At 36.4% G+C, this 12,614-nt stretch overlaps 1 protein-coding gene across 14 annotated transcripts in view; it reads right to left on the bottom strand.

Annotated features, from left to right (window-relative positions):
* LOC309389988 (pancreatic alpha-amylase-like) overlaps window positions 1–12,614 on the bottom strand; it is a 28,945-nt gene that overhangs the window by 1,826 nt on the left and 14,505 nt on the right. For 5 of the 14 annotated variants that reach the window (XM_081948980.1, XM_081948975.1, XM_081948986.1 and 2 more), the window contains 8 exons: window positions 12,152–12,349; window positions 10,799–11,029; window positions 9,348–9,481; window positions 9,010–9,132; window positions 7,071–7,170; window positions 5,977–6,098; window positions 5,161–5,286; window positions 199–1,713 (listed from right to left, as the gene is read on the bottom strand). In XM_081948980.1, coding sequence (XP_081805106.1) covers window positions 1,524–1,713; window positions 5,161–5,286; window positions 5,977–6,098; window positions 7,071–7,170; window positions 9,010–9,132; window positions 9,348–9,481; window positions 10,799–11,029; window positions 12,152–12,349 — 1,224 coding nt within the window. In that variant the 3' untranslated portion in view covers window positions 199–1,523. Of the gene's footprint in view, window positions 1–193; window positions 1,714–5,160; window positions 5,287–5,976; window positions 6,099–7,070; window positions 7,171–9,009; window positions 9,133–9,347; window positions 9,482–10,798; window positions 11,030–12,151; window positions 12,350–12,614 lie in introns of those variants that run through there. The other 9 variants (XM_081948974.1, XM_081948984.1, XM_081948982.1 and 6 more) reach the window with 6 other exon arrangements.

Below are 12,614 nucleotides of genomic sequence, written 5' to 3' on the forward strand. Positions count from 1 at the left end.
GTGAGGCAGACAAACAGCTGGACTGTTCCTAGTGTGCACATGCGCAGAGTTGCAGATGAAGGGAACAGCTAAGGAACAAGGGTTGACTTGGGAGTAGAGCCACAGGTGGACTGTTAAAGGCCCCTTCCATAGGGAATAAAAGAGGAGGAAAGGGGAGGGGTGCTTGCAGGAGACAATTAGTTCATTCCTGCATTATTGCCAAGTATTGCGGTGTCTGAAAGACATCAATCTGGCAAATCTCCAAGCCTGATAAGGGTTCGCAATTGAGAACTATCTTGAAGACTGTGGGCCAGGATTTTGATGGAGAGGAATTCACTGTAAAATAAATAAAAGGGGTTTATCGGGACGAGGACTTGGCTTTGTGCTGCTGGGGAAGCCTAGGTCAGAACATCATTCTCCTTTCTTTTGTCTAATCAGTATTGGCAGGAGGGAGAAATCAAGGCAGTGCTTCAGGGCCTTATGCTCTTGCTCCTCTCTTTATTATCTATATGAGATGCTGGATGAGCTCATCCGTTTGGAGTCTGGTATCATCAGTACACTGATACTTAGTGATAAATCTCAACCATAGGCTGAACAAATGATGCTATCAAGATCTTATCTCAGTGATTGAAGATTGCATGGGTCTGAATGGGGAGGAACAATCTCAATTTCAACAAGACTAATGTCCTGGGGGTATTTGGACTACCTGGAACTGAAAATGCAGGAATGCTTATTCCAAAAGTTTTATTTCTCCCTTCAGCATTGGCACACATTTTGGGGGGTTTCTTTGAAGGTCTTCCTTGCATAATTCATCTAGCGGCCAATTGTGTTCATACTTAGACTGGGAGGACAATCACTCAGGCTTTGCTTGCCTTCCATTTGGACTACTTCAATGAACTCCAGATATGGCCATCTTTGAAGACCACATCTGAAATTGCAGCTGGTCCAGTATACAATGGTGCAGACGGTTATGGGCACGCCACAATCTGTCCATGGAACGAATCTGTTTTGTAAACTGCACTAGTTACTAGTAAGCTTCTGGCTGCACTTCAAGTTATTGGTTATCATTTATAAAACACTTCATGACATAGGGCTGAATTGTTTGAGGGGCCATCTATCTTCTATAGTTTCTATCTATCCCATACAATCAGGCAATGTCACCTGGTAAGACTCAGGAAGCAAACCTTCTCTGTTGCATTGCTTGTTTGGTAATTCAAACCTCCCCCAGATATTCACATGGACTTCACCGACTATATTTAAACAATCCTCAAAAGCATGGCTCTTCTCCCAGGTCTTGGATTAGAAACGGATAGAAATGGATTCCTTGCAGGATAACTGGTCTGTTAAAAGTTTATATTATTTTATTCCACATGTTTTTGGTATTGTTTTGAATTGCATTGCTGTAAGTTGCCTTGCATTGTATAACATCGTGAGTTATGATAGAACCAGCCTATAGAAGTAATAAATAATAATGTATAAAATCAGCTTTATAATACACAGAGAACAGAAACCAATCAAACAGGAGAAATGTTCATCAGTATATATTACAGTCTGGCTTCAACATGAATTGCAATGAAGGGATGCTTTGCTTGGTAATTAATCTGAAAATGTGCCATGCCATTAGCAGCCACATGGATTTGAATTCCTGTACAAGTCTTGCCTTCCTTTCGTCCTGAAATGACATCACAATAAACCCCAGCAGGAAGTCCAGTTGGAAGGATTACCGACAAGTTCCTGTACAATAAAAGATAATTTTATTCTTTTATTTATATTCAGAAAATGATATGCCACCCATTGCTATGAATGTCTCATAAAATGTATAATAAAATGGTAACACATTAAATCAAGAAATATAAAATATTAAAATACTAAAACATTAAGCAGCCTGAATAAACAAGAATGTTTTCAGCTTATTCCCAAATTGCTAATAGGGAAGGGGGCTTTTTTCACCTTCAGTGACTAATGTGGTTTCATAACTTAGAGAAAAGTTAAGCAGAATTATCACATCAATCCATGGCAAACTTAGCAACAAGTATACATCTCTTTTTAGACTGGATACACAAGAATAGAAAATATGTAAGTAACTGACTTCTGGAGGAAGAAATTTCAGATTGAAAACTGTGGTAAGGAATGAAAAGCTGGAAACTGGACTGGCTTTTCAAACCTCTCTGGACAACGAGTTTATTTGAGATCACTCAGATATACTCCAGACAGCAGCTCCTGACAAGGAGACTGGAAGAGTGTTGCCTCCAGAATGTTTAGTGTTGTGAGATACAAGACAATATTCATCTTGCTCAAACCCTGCTTGGTACCTTTGAAAGGACACTAAGTTTTTATCCTTCTTTTTCTAATCACTTTTAGAAATTACTAGTTAACTGCTTTTCAGCTATTAAAAACCTTTGGGTCAACAAATTTGGCAGCCCTGGTTTTTATTTAAATTATTGGAATAAACAGCAAAAGGTTGATTAAAACCTTGGTTTTAAGAAATTACAAATGGACTAAGGGTCCAGTTAAATTTAAAATAAGGTTTTGGAATTAATTGCAAATTATTTATTAATGGAAAATTCTTACTTAGTTTTTAAAAAAACATGTTAAGATAATATTTTAAAAATCGGACACCAGAGGGAGCTAAATATTACAATTAAAGGAAAGTGTATAAATTACAGAATGGAGCAAAATATTCTAACACTGGACATATTAAAGCAGGGGTCCCTAAGTCCGTCCATGGACCAGTACTGGGCTGCGGCATGCCAAAAACCGGGCCATGAAAACAAACGAAGCAATAAACAAGTAAAAAACAAAGTAAAACATGTTTTACATGCCATGATCAAGAAGTTGGAAGTGGATTTACAAATGACAGGTTACACTTGAATGTACAGAAAGACATGGAAAAAAGATATTATATTGGACATATCAAAGAAACCACATTTTTTAAAATAATTATAAGAGATATACAAACAATAAACCAAGAGAATGACCTGGATAATTTTCCTATATTGGACTTACAATAGAGGTTTGTTAAAATTGTGAAAAATCTCATGAGAAGCGACAAAGAATGAAAATAAAATCAAGTTTTTTTAAAAAAAAAACTTGCAACATTGTTTAAACAGAGTAAAGTTTAAGACTGATAGGAATAAAAGGAAAGAATATAAAAATTAGTTTATTTGATCAAGGGTCATAAAGATTTGTTGTCATTTCTGTTAGCCTGAAGGGACTTTTGCCAACATCGGGACTGAAATGATTGTGCTTTATGGATTCATTTATAGATAAAAAGATGGGAAGAAGAGAGTATTTTAAGAGGAGTTGACAAATTACTAAAATTGTTGATAGCTATTGTGATGAAGGTTGGAAATTACTTATAGATTAATTTTTCTTTATTACTTTTCATTCTCCCCCCCCTCTTTTCTTCTTCTTCTCCGTCTTCTATTTTTCTCCTTCTATTCTTCTATCTTGGTTTACATTATTTCATAAAATTACTATATTGAAAGTCTGTTGGTAACCCATGTACAAATCATTTTCTAAACTAACATGTCTTGTAATGACCTTAGAAGGCAACCAGCCATTCATGAAGCTGTTCCAACACAAACAATGTTCACCAACAGTAACTGCCAATTTCTGGGCCAGCAGAATTTCTTGGACTGCCTTCCCTACCATTTTCATCAAATATTTCCATTACAATAATTGAAGTTACCTATGCCTATGTCTCCAAAGATAGGCCTCTCTCCTATATGAGGTAGAGATGCACCCCATTTACCAGACAAAATAAATAAAAGGGCTTCTTTACTTTCAGTTTTATATGGTTTTTGAATATGATGATAGGCAGGTTGCCTCAGATTCAATCCTATCCATAACGAACTCAAATTACTTGTCATACGCTACGTAAATAAATAAAAGCCGAAATTGCCTTTCATTTACCTCAAAGTATCTCCCAAATTTTATCTTATTTATGTGATCTGACATATGGAGTCTATATACATACTTCTTTTTCTCTATTTCATCTACTTTTGTCAATACATTTAAATGAATACGTGTGAATATACTAAGTATATACTTAGCTTGCTAGAATCAACATGGCCTGCAAACAACACATGTAAGATACTCTGTGATCCTCAGAAAAGTCACAGCTGCTGAGAGAGAAAATGTGCTAAGACAGGTGCTATGCTCACATGCTGAAGCTCTTTTTTTGGAATTAAATCCATAGTATTGTATAACCAAAGTAGAAATCACTTTAGCGTAACAGCCTAGCTTAGAATGTTGAATTACTATTCCAAGCAGCTATAGCCAGGCAAAACATTGGTAAGACAATGGGCATATTCCAAATTTGACTTTTGTTTCAAATATTACAGACAATGAAATATGCCTCCACTTTGGTGTGAAATGTCAATTAAGTCTAACACTTTGATTAAAGTGGTTTCTGTACATGTAGAATACTAGCAAAGAGATCAAAAAGTATCTGGCTGCTCCAGATAAGTAGTGGTGTCTCTTTTACACTTCTGCTTTGATGGGATAATTGACTCAAATAATCATCTGATCAAATCATCCCATTGAAACTCTACCCAACCGTAGTGCTTACACAACATGCAGACGAACACAAATTCTCTTCTCCCACTTGCTATGTTGGAAGATATTCTGGAGCAGAAACAGAGGAGACTGTCTATTTCTAGAATGATGGTTTATAGTGACAAACTATAATGGCATCTCAATAGCAGCAACCAAGTTTGCATTGATATCTGACCCTCAAGAAGAACAACCCATATTATTTAATCGCCCAAACTGTTCCAACAAATGAATTCTACTCTTATCTGTGTTCCTTACAATATTTTTGGCTATACAATGATTGGAGGGTCACGGAAGCTTCGTTAAAAGCCTAGCATGGTATGCTGAAAAGCTAGAATGCATCTGCCCAATGATCCCACTATAAAATCTAAAGAGAAGGGATATCAGAAAATCCAGTGCTGTGGATAGCTGGTGAGTATGAGTGACTGATGGTGACATCCAGTGTTTCAACGGACATTCAACTCTTTTCAATATGACCAATCATACAGTAGAAAAGCAGCAGATTGGAACTATTGAACAGTTAATCAGTTTTGATCCAAAGATGAAATCAAAATTATTTTGACCTATTACATATACAGTAGAAGATAGAAATCCAAGCATCTTTCAATTCTTACATAAACATACCTGTCATCATTATTAAACACAACAAATCCTTTGCCAGCACGTCCAAATGCTACCTGATTGTTATTGTTATCCCACCAGTTTGTAATTGGCTCCCCATAGACAATATTTCGGAATATCACCATGTTCCTGAAATGTGGGGGGAAATGGATCAGTGTAAGGAACACACACACACCTTTACACAATCTGGTAATTGTAGAAACTACCGGAAGATTATCTTGATAGAGATATGCAAGATCAGTTGCTAGGGCAGCCAGGGGTAAAATATTTTAAATTCACAACAGATAGATAACATAAGGCTCAGAGGGTCACCTCCCTAATTCAATGAAGTACAAGGGGGAGGAAGAATTACAGCAAAATCAGAGTTGCAAGATTCTGAAATTATAGCCAATCTTAATCAAAGCAATTTCTGCTTTCATGTGGAGTTGATTTCCAGGTCCAAACTACCTAATGGGGCTGACATTAATTTTATAAATCTGTTTATGTAAAAAAAAATGTGCAACATATAATTCAGTGACTTAAGAAAGTACCTGTCTGAGTTACTTCCAAATATAATGTCTCTTTACTATTGCTACATTGACAACTGATCTTGCCTATCTTTCTTGCTGCCTACAGCAACTTTTGGATACAATTGCTCTGAAGTCCACAAATTAAGGGAATTATAATTCAAAGCATCTGCACAAAATTTTGCAGGGAGAGGAATCTTGAAAATCTATCCGCTTACTTAGGAAAAAAATGGGTTATTTGAACCCTAGCTATACAGAAGAGCAAATTTACTCTCAAGAAGGCTCTGTATAAGGTAGCATTGAAAGCATTTACCGAATTTCATCCCAACGGTGTTCACAGATCCAGCCATTGCCACAAGTTTCATTTGCATAAATTGTCACAGGTTTAATGGATCCATCACTATTGCTTGGTGGTCCAACCCAATCATTCAAGTCCTTGTTTTTAAAAAATGGCACATCATTACTAAACCATAAGAAGCAAGATTTGAACTTGCTAAATAAATATCTGCATTCATTCATATTATCTGGCTTTTAAACATTTCTAGGAGCAACAGACCTAGACACTGGAAAGCCATCAAGGTTCTTATTATAATCTACACAAAAATTTGAGAATCCTTGACAGTTTAAAAAAAAGTCTAAGCTGACACTGCAAATGTCGGTTAGGCTAAACTACTCGCAAAAGTTAATTTTCTCTACCATATGTGAATGTTTCTGTGCAAATGTTTTTAAAGTGAAATTATACAATTCATATTTTGTATAAACTAAAATCTAAACAGTTGCTCATCAAAACATCCTCTCAGCTGTTTAAAGATGAATACAAACAAAATAAATGGATAAAAATATAAAATACAATGCTTAAAATGCTGCCGTAAAACTACACTAGCAGAGACATGACAACAACAATTTCAATCTGTTTTCAAAGTAATGTTCCCCTATCCATATTCCTTTGGAATGACCTCCCTCCGGATATTAGGAATACCTCTGACCTCCGCTCCTTTCGTATAAAGCTCAAGACCCACCTATTCCTAGTAGCTGGCCTGGCTCAACTTTGATCTAACTATATCGCTCCTGATGGGTTTTTATTTGGGTATTTTAATTGCATTTAATTATTTAGGGGTTTCTAAACACTGTATTTTATTGTTTTTATTCATTAGCCGACCTCCTCCTTGTACATGCCTTGATATATGTTTTTGTAATATGTATGTCTTGTCTATATATTTATTTCATATGTTTTACTGTACGCCGCCCCGAGTCCTTCGGGAGAGGGTGCGGCTAAGAAATAAATATTTATTATTTATTATTATTATTAATGGGACTATCTTTTAAAATACAGTGGCTTAGAAATAAAATGAACGCATTTTAAATATCTTTTTTTTTTTTTTTTTTTGTGAAGCAACAAAAAGTTACCGTTCCATTCTGGATATCTTTAGGCCACCAGTAGCTCGACATGATTCGTGTGAATCCATAGGGATGAGCAAGCATAAACCCTACTGCCATCTTATAAAGTCTATTAAATAGATAAAGAGTTCTGGTATAAATGTGTTTTCAGACAAAGAAATGAACCAACACAGAATAGATAATTTGTTTGAATGGAATATTGAAAGCAGGTGACAGGCGCTCTCACAAGATGCCTTCCATCGTGTGTGTGAGCATTCAGCTTACCAAAAAGTAAATTGATATGGTTGCTTCCTATTATCTCCCTCCCCCCCCCCCCCCGATGTTCCTAACAATCATAGCTTATTTTTATCTGCTTTCCTGGGCAAGAGGGCTCATTTCCAAAAACAAAAGCATTTGGGTATATAGTATATAGCACAGGTGACCTGCACTTAATGACCAGCAATTTAGTGATTACACAGAATTACAACAGGCCTACAAAATGTTATTTATGACCTGGATTCAAAGTTCCAATGGCCAGCCGCCCCCCTCCCCCCCCCCGTCGCATTTTAGCCCCATGGCAACTGGTCCACATTTATGGCCACGTGACTGCAATGTACAACTTTTGTCAGAAACTGGCATTAACTTCCAGTTTCCTGCAAAACACCCAGTGCAAATGATGGGTTCACTTAACAACTGCCACATTCACTTAACAACCACTGCATTTGCTTAACAACCACTTGAAAAACAAAGTCGTAAAATCAGATCAGCACATGATGACTGATATGATTTAACAGCCATAATTCCTGGCTAAATTACAGTAAATTAAATTTCCATTTATGGAGATGAGGAGGAGAAGATTTAGACTACACTTGGTCATCATCACCACCATCTTTAATACCATCTCATTCTTCCATTCAAAAAACAGGAACATGTCCATACTACAAAGATTTTCCAGTGGTATATTATATCAAGGATGACATTCTGCCCATACTTTCCTGAGATTACACCCAACTGAATGTAATGTGATTTATTTTCATATAAATATGTTCAGGAAAATGGGATAAAGGGTATATTACATGTTTGTTTTTAAGCTGATAAAAGCCACAGCGTCAAATCAATGAATTCCTGAGCTTGTTAATACAAAAGAATACAAAAGATAAAAGTATGCATTAACAATTTTGAATGTTATTAATTTAGGGGACTGCTTTTGGAGAAAGATTTTTTTTAAAAGTAATTGGATATGTTACAATTTGGCCACAAGCTAGAGCACAGAATCAAAATTCAAATGCCTCTAATTCAGTAGCCATCCAGCTATGGAAATTATACATTTTAGGTTTTGCCTCTGCCAATGTAGATAAAATTTTTCATACCGAGTCTTAAATGGTGATTTTCAATTTGATAATGACATTTGCACAAATTTCACTTGAATGTGAGAAAACTACGAATTTCAAAATCAAAGGACACAAAAGAAATTCAATACTGCTCCTGAAGCTTTTTTTTTTTTAAAAAAAATCTTGACTGTAGGATTTCATGCAAACATATGCAATAATAACCAGATTAACTGAAAATAAAGTATGGTTACTCCTCTAACAGAAAGCATGTATGTTGTGTGTGAGCCTCCTCTCCTCTCTAAATGGTGTGTCTTCCCTTTTGAGAAACAATGGAACAATTACATTTATTTCTCATTGTATCCCAACTTTGCTTAAGCTGCTTCCCGGGGGATCTAAAAAGCATCCTTTTTACCAGCTCCTCTTCACTGAATTACTTAAGTCAGCTTTTGGAGCAGAAATGTTTACAACTAGATGTCTGCAACTGATGCTCTAAATAGTATTAATTTGTAAATTACTAGTGGGAAGACTTTTTAAACTTCTGATGGGATGGGATGGGATGTGCACCATTTGGGTTTGAAATTTAATTTGCAACTACAAAACAGCTTTTATAAACTATGCTAAAAATAGGGGCAGGTTACCTAGGGTTCCAAAAAGTGAGAATGGAGGACCCACCACTTCCATGTCCCCTTTGGTTGTCATGATTATCAACAAAGACGAAGGCTTTATTAGATGGCATCATGTACCAGCTTTCTCCCCAGCTCCTAAATCAGGAAGAAATAAGAATGTATTTACAAGACATTTCAAAGTAGGCCTACATAGGAGGATATGATCCAGCCCTTCCAATTTGAGCAGCACAGTTGCCGAGCTTTTCATCAAAAGCCCACACAAAACATTTTTTTGAAGGTACAAGGGTACCTGTACCCTCCTCTTACACCTGGATCCCTATTTGGTCCTGGTTAGTGTCAAAAATAATTACTTCAAATTTGCCATCTTTTGTCCATTCCATTTGCGAAGGACAGTCCCCAACTGCATGCCATATTTAAATTCAGTCACTCGGCCATTTCTGAAGTATTCAGAGCTTTGGATGGCTTCACCGCCCAAATCAATTACCTGGAAAAAGCCAAGAGAAGGTATAGAAGGAATAAGAAAAAGGATTCCAAGATATAGCATATCTGGCAAGGTGATTACTTCCTATTATGCTGTGTATTGACTCATTCTTAAAAGTGATTTAGAAATTTCAAACATTTAGTCACCAAATTAGTTTTGGGCATATACTTTGGGGATTATTTTAGGCAATCTTGCACCAAATGTACGAGTTGCAATTATACCTCTTCCCACACAAACTTTTAATAGTTTCAGGCATGCTTTGGTGGTCCTTCTGAAATGTGTCACCACTAACAAAGGAATATGGATAGGGGGCATTACAGTGTTTCTGCTGCATAATCTTGAATGTGGAGACTTTTCCTAATAAGACTAGATTAACCTCTGCATTTTTTGGCAAGATGCTTGAAAGCCATCAGTAGACTTTAAAAAGAAAGAATCAGCACTCTGTAATAACACACACAGACACACACACACACACAGACCTTATTATATTTACTTAATCACATCTTGTTCTATTAATTTCAACTCATCATGGTTAGAAAAAGGGGCTATAAATTCAAAAATGCTTCCTTCTACGTTTTAGCTCTTGCCCGTTTGAAATTTTACCTTTTTATAAATAATGTAAATACCTCAAGGTTAAACTCAACAAACTTCCAAATTTCCATTGTCTTAGCTAAGTTTCTCCTCAAATCAATTATTATTTTTTAATTAAAGGTTTTTATATCCAGACATCCAGATCCTAGATTTTACATAAATGCCAACAAGCACATTAGCTCTTCTAGTCATTTAAGTTAATGTCTTAGAATTGATGTGTAAAGAATTGCTTTTCTGAAACAGACCAAACATCCATTGGATCTTAAAATCACTAGAGCTGCAAACTGATATGAAATTTATATTGAGCAGGCACATATTGTATTACTGTAGATCCTTATTTTGTGAGCAGATAGATAGATGGATGGATGGATGGATAGATAAGGGAGAGATAGAGAGATAAGAGAGAGGGGGGGAGAGACAAGACAGACAGGATAGACAGGATAGATGGATGGATGGATGGATGGATGGATGGATGGATGGATGGATGGATAGATAGATAGATAGATAGATAGATAGATAGATAGATAGATAGATAGATAGATAGATAGATAGATAGATAGAGATAGGTAGATAGATAGATCAGATTTGTTGACGTTTGGCATATTACTCTTCCTAAGACCCCCAGTCCACAAATCGTAAGGCTGCAGCAAGGCAGCACATTTGAAACACTTGAATGTTTTAGGACAATGGACAAATACTGGGAATTTTCCTTTTATTATTATTATTTACCTCTTGATAGATGAAAGGTCGTGAACCTTCGGTGAACCATCGGGCATTGAGGTTATTTAGCTTGCTTAAAATTACATTTATGTCCTCGGGCCTTACGTGCTTAGCAGCATCAATTCGGAACCCTGCAACGCCAAGGTCAATCAGGTGGTTTAAGAAGTATATTATTTTTGAACGCACATCATCTTTCCACTGGGAAAGGTCAAGGAGTCCACAAAGTCGACAGTAACGCACCTACACATATGGGAAAAATGATTACTATAACCATTCAAAAAAAAAAAAAATCTGATTTGGGAAAATTGTTGAAAGGGTGAAAGAAAGAAAAAGCCCCCAGGGGCTTTTTCCACTCTCCATTAACTGGATATATGATTCAAACCTCAACCCCTTCAAATATGCTCTGAGAATGAGAGCTGAGAATCTCAAAATGTTCAATGGGATTTGTCCATACTGTTTTCAACCATTTACAACAGTCTTCTAGCCACTACGAATAAAAGTGGCTTGCTTTGCCTCCCTTTTTAAAGTACAATTTTGTTTGTTTTGTTTAATTTTTATCCTGCCTTTATTATTTTATAAGTAACTCAAGGCAGTGAACATAACTAATATTCTTTCTCCCACAACAGCAACCCTGTGAAGTGGTTTGAGCTAATTTGCCCAAGATCATCCATGGAAAAGGTGGGATTTGAACTCACACTCTCCTGGTTTCCAGCCTTATGCCTTAACCACTAGACCAGGGGTACCAAACTTAGCAGCCCGTGGGCTGGATGAGTCACGCACAAGCCACGCCTCCCCCAGCTCCATGAAAAAACATTGTGATACGTCACGTGACGGCAATGTGACACGCTGGGTTTGACACCTGTGCACTAGACCTTTTTATTCACACACTCTGATCACAAGAAGGAGTTCAGACACATTCACAAAACTGGTTATTATGAGATGATATCAGACAATTGAAAATCCTCCTTGGATTTTTTTTTTAATAAATCCAACTCCTTACTGGTATCTCTCATTTAATATCTACATACTGAATGTCTAAAAAGCTGCAGGAGTTTTGCAAAATTCCTGCTGCATATCACAAAATTGCCTTTTAGCATTCTATGAAGCAGTCAACAAATTTACCTAAGTGTTTACCGTCGACAAGCACAATTGCCTTAAGAGTGCTCTTTCTCCTCTCTGGCAAATAAAGATACAGTATACGTAATAATACTCACAAACCTGTGCTCGGGTCGGCATTTTCATCTTCAAGAGCAATTAAAGTTTTGCTTCAAAAATGGAAAACTGCATTTATCTATAGCAAACCACCAGTTGTAATAATAAAACTCATACCATCACAGAACACATCAGAATGGGAAAGTCTACCTGAATAGGATCACTGTAGTTTTCTATATTCCCACTGGGCGTTTTACATATTGGATCATTAAAATCAAATCTCGAATATGGGACAGAAGGAAAATCATGGTGTTCTGAATTGAAATAGCTATTACAGATTCCACGGTTGCCAGATCCAGCTGCGGAATTGAGCATGTGGTTGAATACAGCATCCACATAAATATGGACCTATTGTAGATACAAGCGAAATATATATAATTGATCATAGCCATGTCTTTTTCCTTCTTTTAACACAAGGTCTTTCCTTATACACAAAGCATGCCGTCTCAACTGAAATGCTTGCGTTTGAAAATGACCAAGCCTTAATAAGGAAAAACTTGTTCAAAATATAAAAACAGGTATTTCACCTAGAACACAATCCTCTTCCATCTAAGACAATCCTCAGCCATTGATAATCAATTATCAACACACTAATGTTTACATACCCAGGAAA

Source organism: Natrix helvetica, assembly GCF_964273705.1.
Source record: "Natrix helvetica genome assembly, chromosome: 3".
Taxonomy (NCBI): Eukaryota; Metazoa; Chordata; class Lepidosauria; order Squamata; family Natricidae; genus Natrix; species Natrix helvetica.